At 38.5% G+C, this 20,436-nt stretch overlaps 1 protein-coding gene across 5 annotated transcripts in view; it reads right to left on the minus strand.

Moving 5' to 3' along the window:
- Window positions 1–7,411: 7,411 nt before the first annotated feature.
- PLA2G7 (phospholipase A2 group VII) overlaps window positions 7,412–20,436 on the minus strand; it is a 38,863-nt gene continuing 25,838 nt past the window's right edge. For 4 of the 5 annotated variants that reach the window (XM_054491546.2, XM_063665688.1, XM_054491547.2 and 1 more), the window contains 10 exons: window positions 20,181–20,302; window positions 19,590–19,734; window positions 17,653–17,746; window positions 15,478–15,546; window positions 14,705–14,828; window positions 13,759–13,872; window positions 12,557–12,648; window positions 11,214–11,384; window positions 8,379–8,527; window positions 7,781–7,923 (listed from right to left, as the gene is read on the minus strand). In XM_054491546.2, coding sequence (XP_054347521.1) covers window positions 7,787–7,923; window positions 8,379–8,527; window positions 11,214–11,384; window positions 12,557–12,648; window positions 13,759–13,872; window positions 14,705–14,828; window positions 15,478–15,546; window positions 17,653–17,746; window positions 19,590–19,734; window positions 20,181–20,302 — 1,217 coding nt within the window. In that variant the 3' untranslated portion in view covers window positions 7,781–7,786. Of the gene's footprint in view, window positions 7,924–8,378; window positions 8,528–11,213; window positions 11,385–12,556; window positions 12,649–13,758; window positions 13,873–14,704; window positions 14,829–15,477; window positions 15,547–17,652; window positions 17,747–19,589; window positions 19,735–20,180; window positions 20,303–20,436 lie in introns of all 5 variants that reach the window. The other variant, XM_054491545.2, reaches the window with a different exon arrangement.

Here is a 20,436-nt window from a genome sequence, read left to right on the forward strand (position 1 = left end):
TCCAGTCTATCATTGTTGGACATTTGGGTTGGTTCCAAGTCTTTGCTATTGTGAATAATGCCGCAATAAACATACGTGTGCATGTGTCTTTATAGCAGCATGATTTATAGTCCTTTGGGTATATACCCAGTAATGGGATGGCTGGGTCGAATGGAATTTCTAGTTCTAGATCCCTGAGGAATCGCCACACTGACTTCCACAAGGGTTGAACTAGTTTACAGTCCCACCAACAGTGTAAAAGTGTTCCTATTTCTCCACATCCTCTCCAGCACCTGTTGTTTCCTGACTTTTTAATGATTGCCATTCTAACTGGTGTGAGATGGTATCTCATTGTGGTTTTGATTTGCATTTCTCTGATGGCCAGTGATGGTGAGCATTTTTTCATGTGTTTTTTGGCTGCATAAATGTCTTCTTTTGAGAAGTGTCTGTTCATGTCCTTCGCCCACTTTTTGATGGGGTTGTTTGTTTTTTTCTTGTAAATTTGTTGGAGTTCATTGTAGATTCTGGATATTAGCCCTTTGTCAGATGAGTAGGTTGCGAAAATTTTCTCCCATTTTGTAGGTTGCCTGTTCACTCTGATGGTAGTTTCTTTTGCTGTGCAGAAGCTCTTGAGTTTAATTAGATCCCATTTGTCAATTTTGGCTTTTGTGGCCATTGCTTTTGCTGTTTTAGACATGAAGTCCTTGCCCATGCCTATGTCCTGAATGGTAATGCCTAGGTTTTCTTCTAGGGTTTTTATGGTTTTAGGTCTAACATTTAAGTCTTTAATCCATCTTGAATTGATTTTTGTATAAGGTGTAAGGAAGGGATCCAGTTTCAGCTTTCTGCATATGGCTAGCCAGTTTTCCCAGCACCATTTATTAAATAGGGAATCCTTTCCCCATTTCTTGTTTTTGTCAGATTTGTCAAAGATCAGATACTTGTAGATATGTGGCATTATTTCTGACGGCTCTGTTCTGTTCCATTGATCTATATCTCTGTTTTGGTACCAGTACCACGCTGTTTTGGTTACTGTAGCCTTGTAGTATAGTTTGAAGTCAGGTAGTGTGATGCCTCCAGCTTTGTTCTTTTGGCTTAGGATTGACTTGGCGATGCAGGCTCTTTTTTGGTTCCATATGAACTTTAAAGTAGTTTTTTCCAATTCTGTGAAGAAAGTCATTGGTAGCTTGATGGGGATGGCATTGAATCTGTAAATTACCTTGGGAAGGATGGCCATTTTCATGATATTGATTCTTCCTACCCATGAGCATGGAATGTTCTTCCATTTGTTTGTATCCTCTTTTATTTCATTGAGCAGTGGTTTGTAGTTCTCCTTGAAGAGGTCTTTCACATCCCTTGTAAGTTGGATTCCTAGGTATTTGATTCTCTTTGAAGCAATTGTGAATGGGAGTTCACTCATGATTTGGCTCTCTGTTTGTCTGTTATTGATGTATAAGAATGCTTGTGATTTTTGTACATTGATTTTGTATCCTGAGACTTTGCTGAAGTTGCTTATCAGCTTAAGGAGATTTTGGGCTGAGACAATGGAGTTTTCTAGATATACAATCATGTCATCTGCAAACAGGGACAATTTGACTTCCTCTTTTCCTAAGTGAATACCCTTTATTTCCTTCTCCTGCCTAATTGCCCTGGCCAGAACGTCCAACACTATGTTGAATAGGAGTGGTGAGAGAGGGCATCCCTGTCTTGTGCCAGTTTTCAAAGGGAATGCTTCCAGTTTTTGCCCATTCAGTATGATATTGGCTGTGGGTTTGTCATAGATAGCTCTTATTATTTTGAGATATGTCCCATTAATGCCTAATTTATTGAGAATTTTTAGTGTGAAGCGTTGTTGAATTTTGTCAAAGGCCTTTTCTGCATCTATTGAGATAATCATGTGGTTTTTGTCTTTGGTTCTGTTTATATGCTGGATTACATTTATTGATTTGCGTATATTGAAGCAGCCTTGCATCCCAGGGATGAAGCCCACTTGATCATGGTGGATAAGCTTTTGATGTGCTGCTGGATTCAGTTTGCCAGTATTTTATTGAGGATTTTTGCATCAATGTTCATCAAGGATATTCGTCTAAAATTCTCTTTTTTGGTTGTGTCTCTGCCTGGCTTTGGTATCAGGATGATGCTGGCCTCATAAAATGAGTTAGGGAGGATTCCCTCTTTTTCTATTGATTGGAATAGTTTCAGAAGGAATGGTACCAGTTCCTCCTTGTACCTCTGGTAGAATTCAGCTGTGAATCCATCTGGTCCTGGACTCTTTGGTTGGTAAGCTATTGATTATTGCCACAATTTCAGAGCCTGTTATTGGTCTATTCAGAGATTCAACTTCTTCCTGGTTTAGTCTTGGGAGGGTGTATGTGTCGAGGAATTTATCCATTTCTTCTAGATTTTCTAGTTTATTTGTGTAGAGGTGTTTGTAGTATTCTCTGATGGTAGTTTGTATTTCTGTGGGATCGATGGTGATATCCCCTTTATCATTTTTTATTGCATCTATTTGATTCTTCTCTCTTTTTTTCTTTATTAGTCTTGCTAGTGGTCTATCAATTTTGTTGATCTTTTCAAAAAACCAGCTCCTGGATTCATTAATTTTTTGAAGGGTTTTTTGTGTCTCTATTTCCTTCAGTTCTGCTCTGATTTTAGTTATTTCTTGCCTTCTGCTAGCTTTTGAATGTGTTTGCTCTTGCTTTTCTAGTTCTTTTAATTGTGATGTTAGGGCGTCAATTTTGGATCTTTCCTGCTTTCTCTTGTGGGCATTTAGTGCTATAAATTTCCCTCTACACGCTGCTTTGAATGCGTCCCAGAGATTCTGGTATGTTGTGTCTTTGTTCTCGTTGGTTTCAAAGAACATCTTTATTTCTGCCTTCATTTCATTATGTACCTAGTAGTCATTCAGGAGCAGGTTGTTCAGTTTCCATGTAGTTGAGCAGTTTTGAGTGAGTTTCTTAATCCTGAGTTCTAGTTTGATTGCACTGTGGTCTGAGAGACAGTTTGTTATAATTTCTGTTTTTTTTTTTTGCATTTGCTGAGGAGAGCTTTACTTCCAACTATGTGGTCAGTTTTGGAGTAGGTGTGGTATGGTGCTGAAAAAAATGTGTATTCTGTTGATTTGGGGTGGAGAGTTCTGTAGATGTCTATTAGGTCCGCTTGGTGCAGAGCTGAGTTCAATTCTTGGGTATCCTTGTTAATTTTCTGTCTTGTTGATCTGTCTAATGTTGACAGTGGGGTGTTAAAGTCTCCCATTATTATTGTGTGGGAGTCTAAGTCTCTTTGTAGGTCACTCAGGACTTGCTTTATGAATCTTGGTGCTCCTGTATTGGGTGCATATATATTTAGGATAGTTAGCTCTTCTTGTTGAACTGATCCCTTTACCATTATGTAATGGCCTTCTTTGTCTCTTTTGATCTTTGCTGGTTTAAAGTCTGTTTTATCAGAGACTAGGATTGCAACCCTGCCTTTTATTGTTTTCCATTTGCTTGGTAGATCTTCCTCCATCCTTTTATTTTGAGCCTATGGGTGTCTCTGCACGTGAGATGGGTTTCCTGAATACAACACACGGTTGGGTCTTGACCCTTTATCCAATTTGCCAGTCTGTGTCTTTTAATTGGAGCATTTAGTCCATTTACATTTAAAGTTAATATTGTTATGTGTGAATTTGATCCTGTCATTATGATGTTAGCTGGTTATTTTGCTCGTTAGTTGATGCAGTCTCTTCCTAGACTCGATGATCTTTACAATTTGGCATGATTTCGCGGTGGCTGGTACCGGTTGTTCCTTTCCATGTTTAGCGCTTCCTTCAGGAGCTCTTCTAGGGCAGGCCTGGTGGTGACAAAATCTCTCAGCATTTGCTTGTCTGTAAAGTATTTTATTTCTCCTTCACTTACGAAGCTTAGTTTGGCTGGATGTGAAATTCTGGGTTGAAAATTCTTTTCTTGAAGAATGTTGAATATTGGCCCCCACTCTCTTCTGGCTTGTAGAGTTTCTGCCAAGAGATCCGCTGTTAGTCTGATGGGCTTCCCTTTGTGGGTAACCCTACCTTTCTCTCTGGCTGCCCTTAACATTTTTTCCTTCATTTCAACTTTGGTGAATCTGACAATTATGTGTCTTGGAGTTGCTCTTCTCGAGGAGGAGTATCTTTGTGGCATTCTCTGTATTTCCTGAATCTGAATGTTGGTCTGCCTTGCTAGATTGGGGAAGTTCTCCTGGATAATATCCTGCAGAGTGTTTTCCAACTTGGTTCCATTCTCCCCGTCACTTTCAGGTACACCAATCAGACATGAAAAGATTTGGTCTTTTCACATAGTCCCATATTTCTTGGAGGCTTTGTTCATTTCTTTTTATTCTTTTTTCTCTAAACTTCCCTTCTCCCTTCATTTCATTCATTTCATCTTCCATCGCTGATACCCTTTCTTCCAGTTGATCGCATCGGCTCCTGAGGCTTCTGCATTCTTCACGTAGTTCTTGAGCCTTGGCTTTCAGCTCCATCAGCTCCTTTAAGCACTTCTCTGTATTGGTTATTCTAGTTATACATTCGTCTAAATTTTTTTCAACGTTTTTAACTTCTTTGCCTTTGGTTTGAATTTCCTCCTGTAGCTCGGAGTAGTTTGATCGTCTGAAGCCTTCTTCTCTCAACTCGTCAAAGTCATTCTCTGTCCAGCTTTGTTCCATTGCTGGTGAGGAGCTGCGTTCCTTTGGAGGAGGAGAGGCGCTGTGCTTTTTAGAGTTTCCAGTTTTTCTGCTCTGTTTTTTCCCCATCTTTGTGGTTTTATCTACTTTTGGTCTTTGATGATGGTGATGTACAGATGGGTTTTTGGTGTGGATGTCCTTTCTGTTTCTTAGTTTTCCTTCTAACAGACGGGACCCTCAGCTGCAGGTCTATGGGGGTTTGCTAGAGGTCCACTCCAGACTCTGTTTGCCTGGGTATCTGCAGCGGTGGCTGCAGAACAGCGTATTTTCGTGAACCGGAAATGCTGCTGTCTGATCGTTCCTCTGGAAGTTTTGTCTCAGAGGAATACCCTGCCGTGTGAGGTGTCAGTCTGCCCCTACTGGGGGGTGCCTCCCAGTTAGGCTGCTCAGGGGTCAGGGGTCAGGGACCCACTTGAGGCAGTCTGCCGGTTCTCAGATCTCCAGCTGCGTGCTGGGAGAACCACTGCTCTCTTCAAAGCTGTCAGACAGGGACATTTAAGTCTGCAGAGGTTACTGCTGTCTTTTTGTTTGTCTGTGCCCTGCCCCCAAGAGGTGGAGCCTACAGAGGCAGGCAGGCCTCCTTGAGCTGTGGTGGGCTCCACCCAGTTCGAGCTTCCTGGCTGCTTTGTTTACCTAAGCAAGCCTGGGCAATGGCAGGCGCCCCTCCCCCAGCCTGGCTGCCACCTTGCAGTTTGATCACAGACTGCTGTGCTAGCAATCAGGGAGACTCCGTGGGCGTAGGACCCTCCAATCCAGGTGCAGGATATAATCTCCTGGTACGCCATTTTTTAAGCCCGTCGGAAAAGCACAGTATTAGGGTGGGAGTGACCCAATTTTCCAGGTGCCATCTGTCACCCCTTTCTTTGACTAGGAAAGAGAACTCTCTGACCCCTTGCGCTTCCCGAGTGAGGCAATGCCTCGCCCTGCTTTGTCTTGAGCATGGTGCGCTGCACCCACTGTCCTGTGCCCACTGTCTGGCACTCCCTAGTGAGATGAACCCGGTACCTCAGATGGAAATGCAGAAATTACCCCTCTTCTGCGTCGCTCACGCTGGGAGCTGTAGACCAGAGCTGTTCCTATTCGGCCATCTTAGCTGCCCTCCCCCATTTTTTTCACTTTAGTCATCAACTTTGAAGTGCATATCAATATTATCCATATTTTATAGGTGAGAAAATTGAAGCTTCATAAAGAGGTTAAATAACTTGCCTAAGGTCAGATAGCTAATGAGTCTCAGAGGCTTGATCAAACCCAGACCTACCTAACTTTAAAGCCCTTTTAAACATGATTTTGCAAAGTATAGATCTTAGCTTTTGGAAACAGATTTTAGCTATATGCTGCTTAACAGATATGTGACATGGGGAAATTATGTAATATTTTGAACTTTGATCTTCTCCATCTGTAAAGTAGTGATAATAAAACCTTTCTTGCAGTGTTTTTTAAGATTAGAAATAATTGATATAAAGTCCCTGAAAAGGAGTAGGCATTTGATAAATGTTTCTTTCTTTACACTGAAAAATACTCAGTGTGCACTATGTTAGGTTATTTCTTTTTAACCTTAACTTATTAGATATTGTCAATAGTTATTTTCTCCTTTCAGCATGAGCATGCGCCACCAACAAAAGATTGTAAAAAACAAACAAACAAAAAAGTGTTGAATGGGACATCCATACAGTTGGAATGCTTATTTCTAAAATGAATAGGGAAAAGTTTTGCTAAATGAGACTGGGGTAAAGGTGTATCTCTGTGAAGCATTATCAGACTCTGAAGCCTAATGGAAATAGAATTATGAGCCTTAAAAACTGGTTATAATTTCAGTAAGTAGAAGGGAGAGAGGTTTGCATTAAAAGTAATTGAGGTAGATGAGTATATTACTTATTCCTGGAATAATGAATAGACAAGTTTGGCTTACTCATATAGATAATATAATGTGAATTGCTGGAAGCAAAGCTCAGAGAAGATGCGTTAGGGTCAGATTATAGGAAGCCTTCAATTTCAAGCTGAGTTTAACTCCCTATTTTAAAAAATTTAATCTGAATGGCTATAGAAGTAAAATTTCTCAGAATGAGTGACTTTGCACCTGAAACCACTAAGATAGGACTAGGGTACCAAATGAGTGGTATAAATTTTTATGTCCCTTGGGAAATAAAATCATTTTCCATGATTCCTATATTTATAAGTATATAAATTCTTAAGCTATATTTTTACCTCCATTTAATTGTGTTATTCTGTTTTACTACTACATATAGAATTGAAAACATTAAATAAAATTAATTGGAATATGAAGAAGCTAAATGTAATTCTGAATGTTTTATTATCCTTCACCGCCTTTGTGTGAGTAACTAATTTATTTTAACTGGAATCCCTGCTGTATGCTGTAATACCTATGGAAACTTTCTTTAGTAAGTAGAATGCCTTAAAGAATTAAAGAAAGTGTCAAAAATTACCAATTTTCTCTAATCCACTGCCTTTGCCTCATCTCTAATGTTCTTAACCCTTCTCTACTCCTTTTAGTCATCATTTGAAATTGTGTAGTACCACCAATCCTGTGCTAAAACAATGGCTTTTGCTTGTTCTAATTTTTCTTACCATGACCAAAAGTCAAAGAGAAGTGCTGCCAGATTCTACCTAGAATATCATGTTGCTATAATTAAACTCCACTGCCCATAGTAGATAATAAAAGGCAAGAAATTGTTTTTTACTGTATGTTTAGGGAGTCTTGTATCATTGCAACAGGTTTTCACTGGCATTTTGCCTGTTTTAATCTACTTGTCTGTCAGAGTAATGTAAAAGCAGTTTTTAACTTCAACACTAAAAAGGAATCATCTTTGTAAAATTAAAATTTAGGCTGATATGAATATTGTATACTGTATTCTTTCTTTACATCTAAAGGGAAAAAATTATTAGTCCAAGCTTCAATCACGATTACAGTATAGCCTATATTTTAAAATATGAGTCCTTTGGGAAAACACATTAAAAATCTCTCTCTCTCTCTTTCTCTCTCTCTCACATACACACACATACACACACACACACACACACACACACACACACATACACACATAATTTTAGACAGTTTTGAAACAAGACTTTTGAAAAACCTCTTTTAATCCTAATTGTATTTCTCTATTCCTGAAGAGTTCTGTAACATGATGTGTTGATTGGTTGTGTTAATGTTGGTCCCTGGAATAAGATTCTCATCATCTCCTTCAATCAAGCAGTCCCACTGATCAAAATCTTTATGAAGTCCTATAAAATATAAAGTGTGAATCAACATATTAAACTTTTGAAAGCATTAAACAGTTTGGTGCCCCTGGGTGGCAATAAAGATTTACAAATTACACAAGTTCCATTAGGATGGTAGAGACAATGTGCTCTGTATCAGCTGCCTCATGGCTGTTTTAGCAGCTGAATGCAAACGGGATAGGAGTGAGGCAACCTGCTGTCAGTATCCTCAACATGGAAGTCCACTCTAGGCTTCATACAAAGAATATTAGCTTTAACAGTTGGGTTTGCTTTCTATGGTATAGAGCATGTAAAGCAGCAAAATTGACTTTCTCAAATTTCTGTTTTCAAATTGATATACTGCTTTGTTCCACTGTAAACCAACTGGAAATAGTTTAAATGGTACTAAAGCTGTATTAAGATAGACAGCTTTGTCCTGAGATTCATCTGGTTTAGGTCATGAAAAAATAGTTTCTTACCTAAATGCTTTTGTAAGAATGCTAATGAAGCTTTGTTGCTAAGATCAATAGCTACATCTGAATCTATGTCTCCCTTTAATTTGAGCATGTGTCCAATTATTTTGCCAGTTGCAAAAGTGAAGTCAGCAAAATTCTGGTGGACTGAACCCCTAAAAGAGAACAAGACATTTAAAAGTCACATTGTTTGATAAAATTATTATTTTTTTAGTTAGAGTGTAAGATACTGGTCTTGTTGGTCTGCTTACTGAAAACCAAAGAAGAAATAAAACTTGTAATTTGATCTACTTAGATGTATTTCAAGGGTCACAGGCTGTTTGTTTAGGGATCCCAGAGTATATTCTTCTTCCCTTTAGAAAAACAACTCAAAGAATCTTGTTCTTGCTTGGCATCTTGATTTTAGAAAAAAATGATTCTTGCTTTTTAGTGAATTGGAATACTTCCAATTTGAATACTGGAATGTGTTCTGTGTTGAAGGGTCCCTGAACTCAGAGCCAGAGCCTGCCACCTGCCCTCACCACTGAATGTGGTATGTATTTGATGCTAGTCACTTTAAATTTAAATCACTTTAGATTTAAGCCTTAGAGGAAATAGATTTCAAACAACACCTTTCCCAGTATTAAACTATAAGCACTTTATAAATATCATTTGCACTGCTCTCTAAATTCATCAATAGCCTAACGTCAAGTAGAATGGCCTTTTTTAAGTCCTCATTTTCTACCACCACTGGGACATTTGACACTTGACGGCTTTCTTGCACTTTTTTTCTTTACATTTCCTTAACGTTGCACCTTCCCTTCTGACACTAACCACTCTATGTTCTTCACTGGCTCTTCACCCATTTCCCATTGGCTGAATGTAGGCATTCCTTACGATTCTTTTGGCAGACCAACTCTTTTCTCACTTTGCAATCTCTTCTACTTCAAATGTTTCATCTATGTTATCATGTAAATTATGTAATCATCCAATTTGTGGCCAGACATCTGTGTACAGATTCCCCAGTTCTCAAGCCAAGAAATTGTGAAGTTAAAAGACATCTTCCCAGTCCTGCCCAAAGCTGCTCTGCCTCTTGACTCTGCTGGTTCTTATAAGCAAACCGTCATTCTTTTAGTCATCTAAGCTCAAAACAGGGCCACTTAACTCCCTCTCACTCTTCCCCACATTGTAGTAGGAAACTTGAATGTCAGAAACATAAAGAAGATAAACAGCAGGAATACAAGAGAATTGCAAGCAGAAGCTTGGATGATCTGACTGTGGAGAACTGGCTGGAGGAGGAGAAATGGAAGGAGCGGTATAAATGAAGGAGAAGCAGCAAAGAGGTGGGTCATAGTAGCCAAGGGAGCAGGAGGAGGGGTAGTCAGCAATGTTGAACAGATGCAGAGAGCAAGGTTGAGACTCTGAAGAGGCTGCTTGTGTGGCGTGCAGCAGGCCTTTGTTGTCTTTGTTTTGGCATGCCAGTGGGGGCCCAGGAAACTAGACCACAAGAGTCAAAGAGTGAGTAGAAGTAAGCACATGCAATAACTAATATTGGCTATTCTTTGAACGTTTCTAGCAGAGAAGGGACAAAAGCAAAGGTGAGAGCCTAGTAAGGAAGTAGGGTTGAGGGAAGGTTAGGTGTTCTGTATTATTTCCATTTTAGAATTAGAGAGAGTTGCACATACACATAAGCTAAATGAAGTCCTTGCCTGAAATACCTAAACCCTTCCTTACTATCTAAACTCTCTTGATCTTACAAAATCCAATTTTAGTGTCATCTATGAATCCTTTTCCATTGGAAGAGACCCCTCTATTCTCTGAGCCCATAGTGTTTGTTGCCTATACTCTATATATTTCTTTCCTGCCTCTTCTCTTCTCCTAAATAAACCAGGTTTCAGATAGGAAAGGGGTGAGTTCAGGTCCATCTTTGCTTTGTAATATCTCATTGAGAGTTCAAAACCTTATCAGGAGTTCTTTTTTACCTCCAGGATACAAGAATTGCCAACACTTGATGGTACCCCATTATAGCTTTGGGGAATTTATAAACTCATATTCTTTCTCAACAGGTAAGTATATTGCAGGTCTCAATAGATAATCTGACTTTTTCTTTAAAGAGTTCCTAGCCCAGCCTCATGATGGAATAGTTCCCCCTAGCTCTACCTCCAAAAATCTGTAGGCATATTCTGGTGTTTAGATTAAAGTAGCATGTAGTATAATGCTAATTTTAATTACCACTGATATAGTTTGGATCTGTGTCCCCACCAAATCACATGTCAAATTGGAATCCCCAGTGTCAGAGGTAGGGACTGGTGGGAGGTGATTGGATCATGGGAGCAGTTTCTCATGGTTTCACACCATCCCCCTTGGTGCTGTCATTGTGACAGTGAGTTCTTGTGAGACCTGGTTATTTAAAAGTGTGTAGTACCTTCAGCCATCCCTCTCTTCCTCCTGCTCTGGCCATGTGAAGTGCTCATGCCCCGGTTGCCTTCCACCATAATCGTAAGTTTCCTGAGGCCTCCCCAGAAGCTGAGCAGGTGCCAGCATCATGCTTCCTGTATGGGCTGCAGAACTGTGAGCCAATGAAACCTCTTTTCTTTATAAATTACCCAGTCTCAGATATTTCTATATAGCAACGCAAGAACAGACTAATATAACCAGTATATATACTATATACATTAACATTCCCATTTTAAAAAGAGTAAGACTAAATGTACTTAGAAACTGAGATTATCTAATTCTCTCCTTACTGAAAGTCTAAACAACCAATTCAGCAATTCTGTAATGGTTACCAAATGATATCGATTGATATTTACCCAAGCTTCAAGTTTGTTTCACATAATGAAATAAGTCACTAATACTTACCTGATTGTAATCATCTTTCTTTCTTTATCAGGTGAGTAGCATTTTTTCATTTTTATGATATTAGCAGGATATTGGAAATATTCAGAGTTGATAAAAAAGAGGGGCTGAGGAATTCTGGAATATACTTCATCACCCAGTGGAAACATCCATGCATCCAGGGCAATACCACATCTGTAGATATTTGTTGACAATGATGAAATTAAACTGGTTACATACTAGCCAACATTGAGGACATCCTAATAATGCTAGGATTGGTAGACACGCACCATACCAGTTTATTATGGGTTATCTCATTGGAATAAAGAGGTATTATACTTCAATGTGGGAAAGGGATATGATTAACTTCGTAAAGTAGCAGACCTGGAATTATACATAATCATTTTCTTTATATGCCTTTTAGGAATTGCAACCATTTGAGTGATACATCCTTAAAACTTTTTATTCAAAATAAATTTTAGAATACATAATAATTTCTTCAACACTGTGGAGTATCTGAAAAAGTATAATAAATGCACCTTTGTTTTCAGAGCTTTTATGCACCTTGTAGTGTATTTATTATAGCTTTTTTAGAGTAACAACTGGGCCCATTACTTTATATTTAGAGGCACTTCAGCTGACAAACTATCTGGGGGTTGAAGAAAAACATATTGAGCATATCATTTGAAAATGAAACTAACTTCCTTTTTAAAAGTAAGTTTATCCTATGTTTCCTGATCTTTTGCTAAATGGATGAAAGAAGAGAATTATCTTACACTGAAATGGACTTTTAAGAAATTTGAGGTGAAGTTTCAAAAATGGTCCTGCCCACTCTCTGTATGGTTGGTTCTATGTGATCTCATCAGTCTGGAATGAAGTAGTTTAAGAAAGAAAATGTTCCTGCAAGCTAGAAAACTGGGGTCTTGTCCCAACTCCTATTCAAATAATCGTAATTTTAGATCCAGCTCCATCTTAAAGGTGGAAGGAGGAAAAACCTAATTAAAAAATGTCCTGCCCACTGGAGAAGTCTGGCAATACTGTAAGATGACAATATTATTATCACAATCATTATGTCACAAAAAATTATATAAAGATAAATTTTTATGTGAAAAGTGTTAACCCCTTGGGTAAACAAGAATAATGAGGGAAAACATATGGGAGTAGGGGGAGATTTTAATAGCAGGAGAAGTAGATGTTTTAGCCTAGGAAAATGTATATAGAGTATTTTATGGGGGCAAAAGAATAGCCTTATAAACTCCAAGAGATCCCTTCTTCACTAAGAATTTGAATAAAAAATTGTATCTTACATGAGTTATCACTCTTCCAATAATTTACTATTCTCTTGCTTTACTATCTTATTTTCTTACCTGAATCTCTGATCTTCACTAAGAGTCTGAATAACCGTTGCTCCACCAAAAGAATGTCCAATTACTGCTATTTTTTCCCTATCGATAGAGTCCTATTTGAAAAAGCATGATATAAATTTATAGCTATCTCATGGTGTTAGAAGAAATGATTTTGTCATATAATTGTTCATTTCATGGGGATTAAATACCTTGATTTCTTATCAAATAGAATATACATATACACACATACATTTATACATACCATACACACATATACGTATATACATACACATATAAAACACATTTACCCATATATATAACATATGTAAAGGTTTGAAAGTAAACTTAATGGTCTTTGTAGTCACCCACACTGGAAACTTCAACATCAGTTCTGACTTCTGCCTCTCCTCACCCCATGTTTATTTGTTTGTTCATTCCATGAGTATTTATTGAGTACCTACTCTGTGCCAGGTACATTTCAGTGAGCTTGCAGTCCATCAGGGAAGAAAGTTATACAGAGGCATGATGCAATATAGTACAGTGGTACAAAGGAGCACACATGACAGACAGCGAACCCAGTCCAGAAGTGGGCATTGGGGTCCAAGAAGGCTTCTTAGAGGAGGTGATGCTCAACTGGAGTCTTGAAATTAGGTAGGAGTTAGGCAAGGGGAAGGGTGTGTCAGGCCAAGGGGACAACATGTACAAAGGCAAGGATACAGAAGAGAGTGGCTGCTTGAGGGGTAACAAATTTCTTCATTGTATCTGGAGAACAGACCATCATCTTATTCTCTAGTTCCCCCTAATCCCTGCACTCCACATACCACACACACTTTTGAGTCTTTGCTCATGCTGCCCACTCTGTCTGATATTTCTCCACCGGCTCCCAAACTTGTGTCAAGTTTTCAAGATCAAGCTTAAAAACATGCAGGAGCTGTCCATGAAATAATAATACTTCCACAGGAGTTGAGTTGAACCATATGACATTGCTGTTTTTGTAGATCAAAACTGACTAACTTTTGGCAATTTCATATCTAGTCCAAGATAATGCATTCTTCATTGCCTTTACCTGTACTGCTTTGTGTGTCTATGTGTGTGTGCATTGGGGAGGGTGGTGGTTGCAGCCCTTTATCATGTTGTACCTTGCAATACAGCAGAAAATTAGACGTCAAAAAACAATAAAGAACTGTAGGACAAGAGAAAAATTACTTCTTTTTATAGCTTACCTTCAGTTGTTCCATATCAAACTTTAAATCTAATGCATTCTTCACTGGCTTTCCATGATCAATGTCAAGAATCAGACTGAGAGCTTGGGAACATTCTTTTGCTCTTTGCCGTACCTAATATAATTATTAGAAGAAGCAAATGACAAAGTAAAAAGTTATAACACTTATTTTAAAGTTTAGGTAGAAGCTGTATGTGGGAAAAATTGTTGGTCAGTTATAAACTGGAAATGTGATTATATTACATGCTACCATAATGACACAGGCCCCAGCTTTGCACATAGGTATAGCTTAGTCCAAATCCTGGCTCTGTTGCTTACCTACTATGTGACTTGAGATGATTTACTTAACCTCTCTGAGTTTCCATTGATTGTATAATAATGCCTACCTAAAGGAAATGTGGGTGGACTCAAATGTAATAACACATGTAAAACACCCACTATAAAGAGGAAGCCAATATGCTTCACTTAACTTAACTGCCCTAATAGCTCTGTAAGACAAATAATGTTTTTATTCATTATTTTATAACAAAATTAAGTGGTGGAGCCAGGATTCAAACATAGAAAGTTGGGTTCTAAGGCCCATACTCTTAATTCTATTGTATACTGCCTCTTAGAAAAGTAGTCTTTTTATATTGCCTGTGAGGAAGAATCTATTAATTTATTTTCTAGGACTTTTTAGATTCTAAAATTAGAAGTTTTAATTCAAGGGAATTCTGAATATTCACTGTCATCTCCCAGATTTTTGTATTTGCCTTTGTTTTTACTATGAACTAGATATTCCATTAAGGGAATTTTACTTCTCCAGGAATCTATTGACAGATCTTTTGGGAATGGGAAATAGGAGAGCTAGGAGCATAACTTGCCATGTGTAAAATTAAATTAACAAATGTCATCCTTTTTTACATGCTTTTAGGTCACCAACCACCTCTCCTTTCACTGCAGTGTACCTGCTCATTTCGTATATGTGTCTCCTCCTCTTGTTTCAGGGTTCTAAGGTAGAGCCAAGACTTGTCCCCTATTTCTGAAGCAGATTGGTCCTTGAAATAGTAAGTTGCAGATGCAGATCTATCTCTATAATACAAGCAAAATTATTATTTATGCATGCTCCTTCCCTTCCTCATCTGACCCATGTTTCTCAGTTCCATCCTTGACTCAACTTCCTCTGATCTTTTGACTTCCCTTTCTTCTTCCACTCTATATTTTCTCTTATATTAAAGAAGGCTGTAAAAGAGTTCCAGGAAAAAAACCTTATTGTCTATCGTCAAGTTGCAGGTAAACTCAATCCATTCTATCTTCCTAATTCTTGGAGGCAATGTTAGCCATGTTGAAACTCACTCTCAGGAATCAAATCCTGGCACTGCCACTTACTAGCTATGTGACTTTGGGCAAATTACCCTTTATCACCTCTATATTCCTCTTCCTTAAAACAACAATAATAATAATAATAACCATCTCATAGGATTGTTATGAAGACTGAATGAAATGGTGTATTAAAAACATTTCGCATAGGACATGGCAGGCAATAAACACTCTAGAAATGTTAGGTGCTTTTAAGTCTTTTAAGTTGATAAACTCAATCTCCTTTTTTGCTCATCATGTTACCATACTTGAAAGTTCCATCAACATTTTAAATAAACTTTTATGAAAATTGGAAACATAGTTATGAGCATTGACATTCCCTGTAGTTGGCCAAAGAGCCCAATTATATCAGGTAACATACCTGTGTTCTACAGCAGCAACTATAAACCCATGAGATGCCAGGTCAATGCCAATAGCAGAATAAAGTGTCCTTCAAAACAAAAAGAGGGAAGAATTACAACTACCAGTCATGATTACAAGGCTGAGTTCACTAATAAAACTGGGAACATGGAGGCCATTACACCCCTGTAGTAGTGCCCTGGGGTGGAGTGGAGAGCTATGGTTCTTAAAGGAGGGTGATTTTGTTCCTTAGGGGATATTTGACAATGTCTGGAGGTATTTTCATTATCACAAATGTGGGCGAGGGTATTTCTGGTGTCTAGTCGGTAGAGGGATGCTGTCAAACATCCTACAATGCACAGGGCAACCCTTCACAACAAGAGATTATCTGGTCCAAAATGTCAAGACTACTAAAATTGAGAAAATCCAGGGCAGTGATTACAAATATTGCCTTTGAGAGTTTTGGGTTTTTAATCTCGGCTCTGCCACTTCCCAGCTATATGATTTTAGGTAATTACTGCATTTTTGTCCTCACCTGTAAAATGGGCCTAAGAGTAAAGCATTTGTTTTAGGGTAGTTGTAAGGTTTTGCTAAGATAATGTATATAGGAAAGCAGTACAGTATTGTAGTTACAAGAATGAGACCTGCAGTCTGACCACTGAGTTTGAACCCTGGTTCAACCACTTGTTAGCTGTGTACCTTTAATAAGTCGCAATATTTTCTCTGTCTTGGTTTCTTATCTATAAAATGGTGATACTATAATAGTATGCTACCTCATCAGTGAGGATCAATTGAATTAATACATTTTCAGTACTTATATTAGAAACAGGTAAATACTTAACACATGTTAGCTATTATTTAAATGATTGGACTGGGTGAAATAGTTGAAAAATCATGTGCTAAGCACTGCATTTATGCCCTCTTCCACAGCTTCATTTGCACAACCTTTTCCTCATACCATGCATTCAATAGGAAATGTCCACAGAGAATAAAAAGGAGGTAGCTAGAAACTATGTCTTTATTGCTGAAGATACAGGACTTTTTCAAAGGGGGAAATGATATAGCACAGGGATTAGCAAACTTTTTCTGTTGAAGGCCAGAGAGTAAATATTTCCAGCTTTGTGGGCCATACAATCTTTGTCACCACTACTGAACTCTGCTGTTGTAGGACAAAAGTAGCCATAGACAGTGTACAAAAATGAATGGGTGTGGCTGTGTTCTAATAAAACTTTATAGAAATAGGCAGTGGGCTGGATTTGGCCCTTGGGTTCTAATTTGCCAATCACTAGTGTAGGAGAAATCAAATAGCTAGCTGAACTACATTTACAGTGCTGAAGATAATGCTTTATTGCAAGTGCTACCCAACTTCTTCCCAGCTAAAAGCCATCTCTCTTATTTTCTGAGTTTTACAATCCCCTGAGGTAGAAGAGAGGTGACAGGTGATAAAGTGGTGGAAGAAAGTGAAGAGGGTGGTGGTTGTTATGAAAATGTGCCACTCAGCTATCATGCTACAGACTGCATAGCTTACTAAAGACCCTATCCTGCTCCTGCCCCTCTGGATCCATCACCATGGTCAAGTGGAAGCTAAGCATCCAGTGAGCTGCTCCCAGAGACTTGGCACAGCATGGGTACTAACATTAGCCCATTCCTATGAGATACAGGATTCTTGATAAGCAAATATAGTCAAGCACTCCTTCCATTGGCCTGGCTCAATATTTCTTAGAACCATGCTTCAGTCTGAAGCTCTTCTTATCCAATCCTTCTCCCTTCCCCATCACCTTTTCAGGTGTCCAACCTGTGTCATGGTCCAAAGGTTCTCCCCATTTTTTCCCGCTCCTTCTCTTGCCTTCACAGATATTTCTCTTAATAAATGCCTTTCACAGCTAATCTAAAATTGGTTTCTCAAAAGTTCTAAACTTTACAGAGGATAATTTTAAGAGTGTAAATGTTACAATAATGAAGGACAACTATAAAAAATGCAACACCCTTTCTTCTCTACCAGTGAGCTGGTAGTAGGGAAAAAACTACTTGACCAGACAGGGCTAGGACTGATCAGTAGACCCACAGCCAATTATTGAGGAACCCCAACTCCTCCAGACAAGGGCCTGCATGACATTCCAAACTCTATTTCTTTCTTGAATAAAAAAATTGTCATTTATTCCTGGAAGCTAAAATTGTTCAACCTCTCAAACATTACCTGAATGCCCCAAGACCATGAGAAAAAACAACAAGTGGATATTTTTCACCAGGCCTCAGAGGGGAATTCCAGTTTGCAGGAGTTGTCATTGAACCTAGACAACAATGGAAGGTTATAGTTAAGGTTTTCTCTGAGTGTTGCTAGTGAATTTAATTCATATCTCATTAGCATAAAATGCAGACCCATCTGATTTATATCTACTTTTTTATGGATGAATAGTAGATTCATTAAAAAGACTGCTACTAGATACCCACCAACCAAAGAGCTGAACTGTAAGTTTTTTTTTTTTTTTTTTTTTTGAGATGGAGTTTTGCTCTTGTTGCCCAGGCTGGAGTGCAATGGCACAATCTCGGCTCACTGTAAACCTCTGCCTCCCGGGTTCAAGCGATTCTCCTGCCTCAGCCTCCCGATTAGCTGAGATTACAAGCATGTGCCACCACGCCTGGCTAATTTTGTATTTTTAGTAGAGATGGGGTTTCCCCATGTTGGTCAGGCTGGTCGCGAACTCCTGACCTCAGGTGACCCACCCGCCTCAGCCTCCCAAAGTGCTGGGATTACAGGCGTGAGCCACCGCACCTGGCGTAAGTTCTTTCCTCAGACCATAGGATCATTAACGATGAGTTCTTACTGACAGCTCTGGACTTAAGGTGAGAGATTTTCCTACTTATAGGTGTATTCATAAAGGCTGCTACTTATTGCCATTCCCAGGTTTTGGAAAAATTTTAAAGGGAATGTTCTGAAACCAAACTACCCATAAAACCTTGGATACATTACACTAAGAGCCAGAATCTAAGAAACAGAGACTCTGTTCATTATGATTTGGTCATAATCATGCAGCAAAAGGTAGAGAAACCACTGACTTCATACTGAGTCATGGATGCAGCTCTGCCACTTCCTAGCTATGGATCTTGGGCAAGTTCCTTAAACTTTTTGTACTTCAGATTCCTCTTCTGTAAACTTCAGAAAATGATATCTCTTTCATAGGGTTTTTGTGAGAATTTTATTTAATTAGGTAATATATGTAAAGCACCTATCCATCACATTTTGAGCCCCTTACTAGGGGCTCAAAAAATGGAAATATTGTCTTCTTTCACTTCTCAATTTTTATTGTCACCATTATTATCAGCAATCATTTGTGTTTCATTTTCTCGTCTATAAAATGCAGATGCAGTCATAAAGACTGAATGTGATGATTGCTATGGAAGTGATTTATAAGTTATTTTGCAACATAAATATGCACAGTTATGCTATTTTCATGTCTGTTATAAGTGGTTTTTAAGAAAATTAGAAGCCAATGTTTAAGATGAATCCTAAAATTTGTAGATCGTTTTGAAGGTTAAATGTGAAGACACAATTAACATCAGCCCAACAGTAGTGTCTAGTTAAACAGATAAGGAAGGAAAAGTCTATATTAGTAGAATGTAGACAGTAAGTAAAGAATGCACATCAGATTGTCTTAGTGATAGGGGTAGGTGATGGGAATGAGAGTAGAGTCTCTTCATGTATGACAAGAAAGGCATTAGCTTTGACTCCTTTGTTTTGGATCTGGAGAGTTTGATGGCTTCTACTTTCTTTCTCTTTTTGTCTAACTTTAGCACAGAGCATGCGGGATAGTGGCCACACCAAATAACCTGCTATTCTCACCGCGGTATTGCCTTCTTCATGGTATGTCAGATGAAAACTAAAGAGCAGCCACAGAAAGATGTCAGAGTCAGTCTGATACTCTTGGCCACTCCCATCCAACTCAGAATGGACAAAATGAGAACCTTGATTCTGTCGTAGTTGCCTGGGCTTTAAAGAAATACTTTCCTTATCATTTTAGGAGCTGTTTGGACTGGAGAAAAATCTAGTTTGGTCTTAACTACTTGAAATTCTTGTTGTTTTCAAGGTTTTCTTATATGCAAGAGCCTACAAAGAAGGATCAACAGAAATCTTACCAAAGAGTAACCTCAAAATGTTGCCCATAAGCCAGTGTGTTCCAAGAAATTTGCTAAGACCCCAAAAATATTCTTTATTTGGGATCCAAAGGGTGTCAAGGCAGTCATCATCTTGGGACGGATAATATAAACGCAAGAAGGTGCCCTGTTAAGAAAGAAATTAATGCACTTTTAGAGAAGTTGTGTCTCAAACATATTCCAGCAGCTATTTTGCATATTTAATTAGTGGGGACCCAAATACCTCTGTGTTCACAAAAAGGTCTAGAGAACTTTTTAGGCTGCTGTGGTGATTGAAGATAGTCATGAAAGAGAAACAGAAAAACAGTATTCTATCTCAGTGAAAGGAAAATATAAGCAGCCTGTCTTCAGGTATTAAGGAAGTGAAAAATAAGGTTTATAGAGAAATTAATCAGACAATAGCAAAGAATTGAGGAATGGCCAAACTAGTAAAAGCCTTCATATGAAACAATACAAATTGCAAAATGAGTCATTCTCAGGTGAGGGCAAGGTCACATTTGAACACCTTCTAGTGGTCCATAGCGACAGACAATGTTAGAGTATCAGGATAAGTTGTATAAATCAAAGCATTACCTTATTAGTGTGATCAAACATTAAGTCTGTACAACCAACGGAATAAGGCCCATTTCCCCGGGGGATTTTAGTTTGGCCAAAGCTTGCAGCAGCCATCAGTACTTGTATTTTGTTGACCCATGCTGAAAAACAGGTAAATATTATCTCATTTGTCATCCATTACACATCAGATTTTATTATGCAAAGGAATTCCAATGGAATCAAGTTACTTCCCATAGTTTCTGGCCTTCTTTCTTTCTCAACCTAACAAGTAAAA

Source organism: Pongo pygmaeus, chromosome 5 (genome assembly GCF_028885625.2).
Source record: "Pongo pygmaeus isolate AG05252 chromosome 5, NHGRI_mPonPyg2-v2.0_pri, whole genome shotgun sequence".
Classification (NCBI taxonomy): Eukaryota; Metazoa; Chordata; class Mammalia; order Primates; family Hominidae; genus Pongo; species Pongo pygmaeus.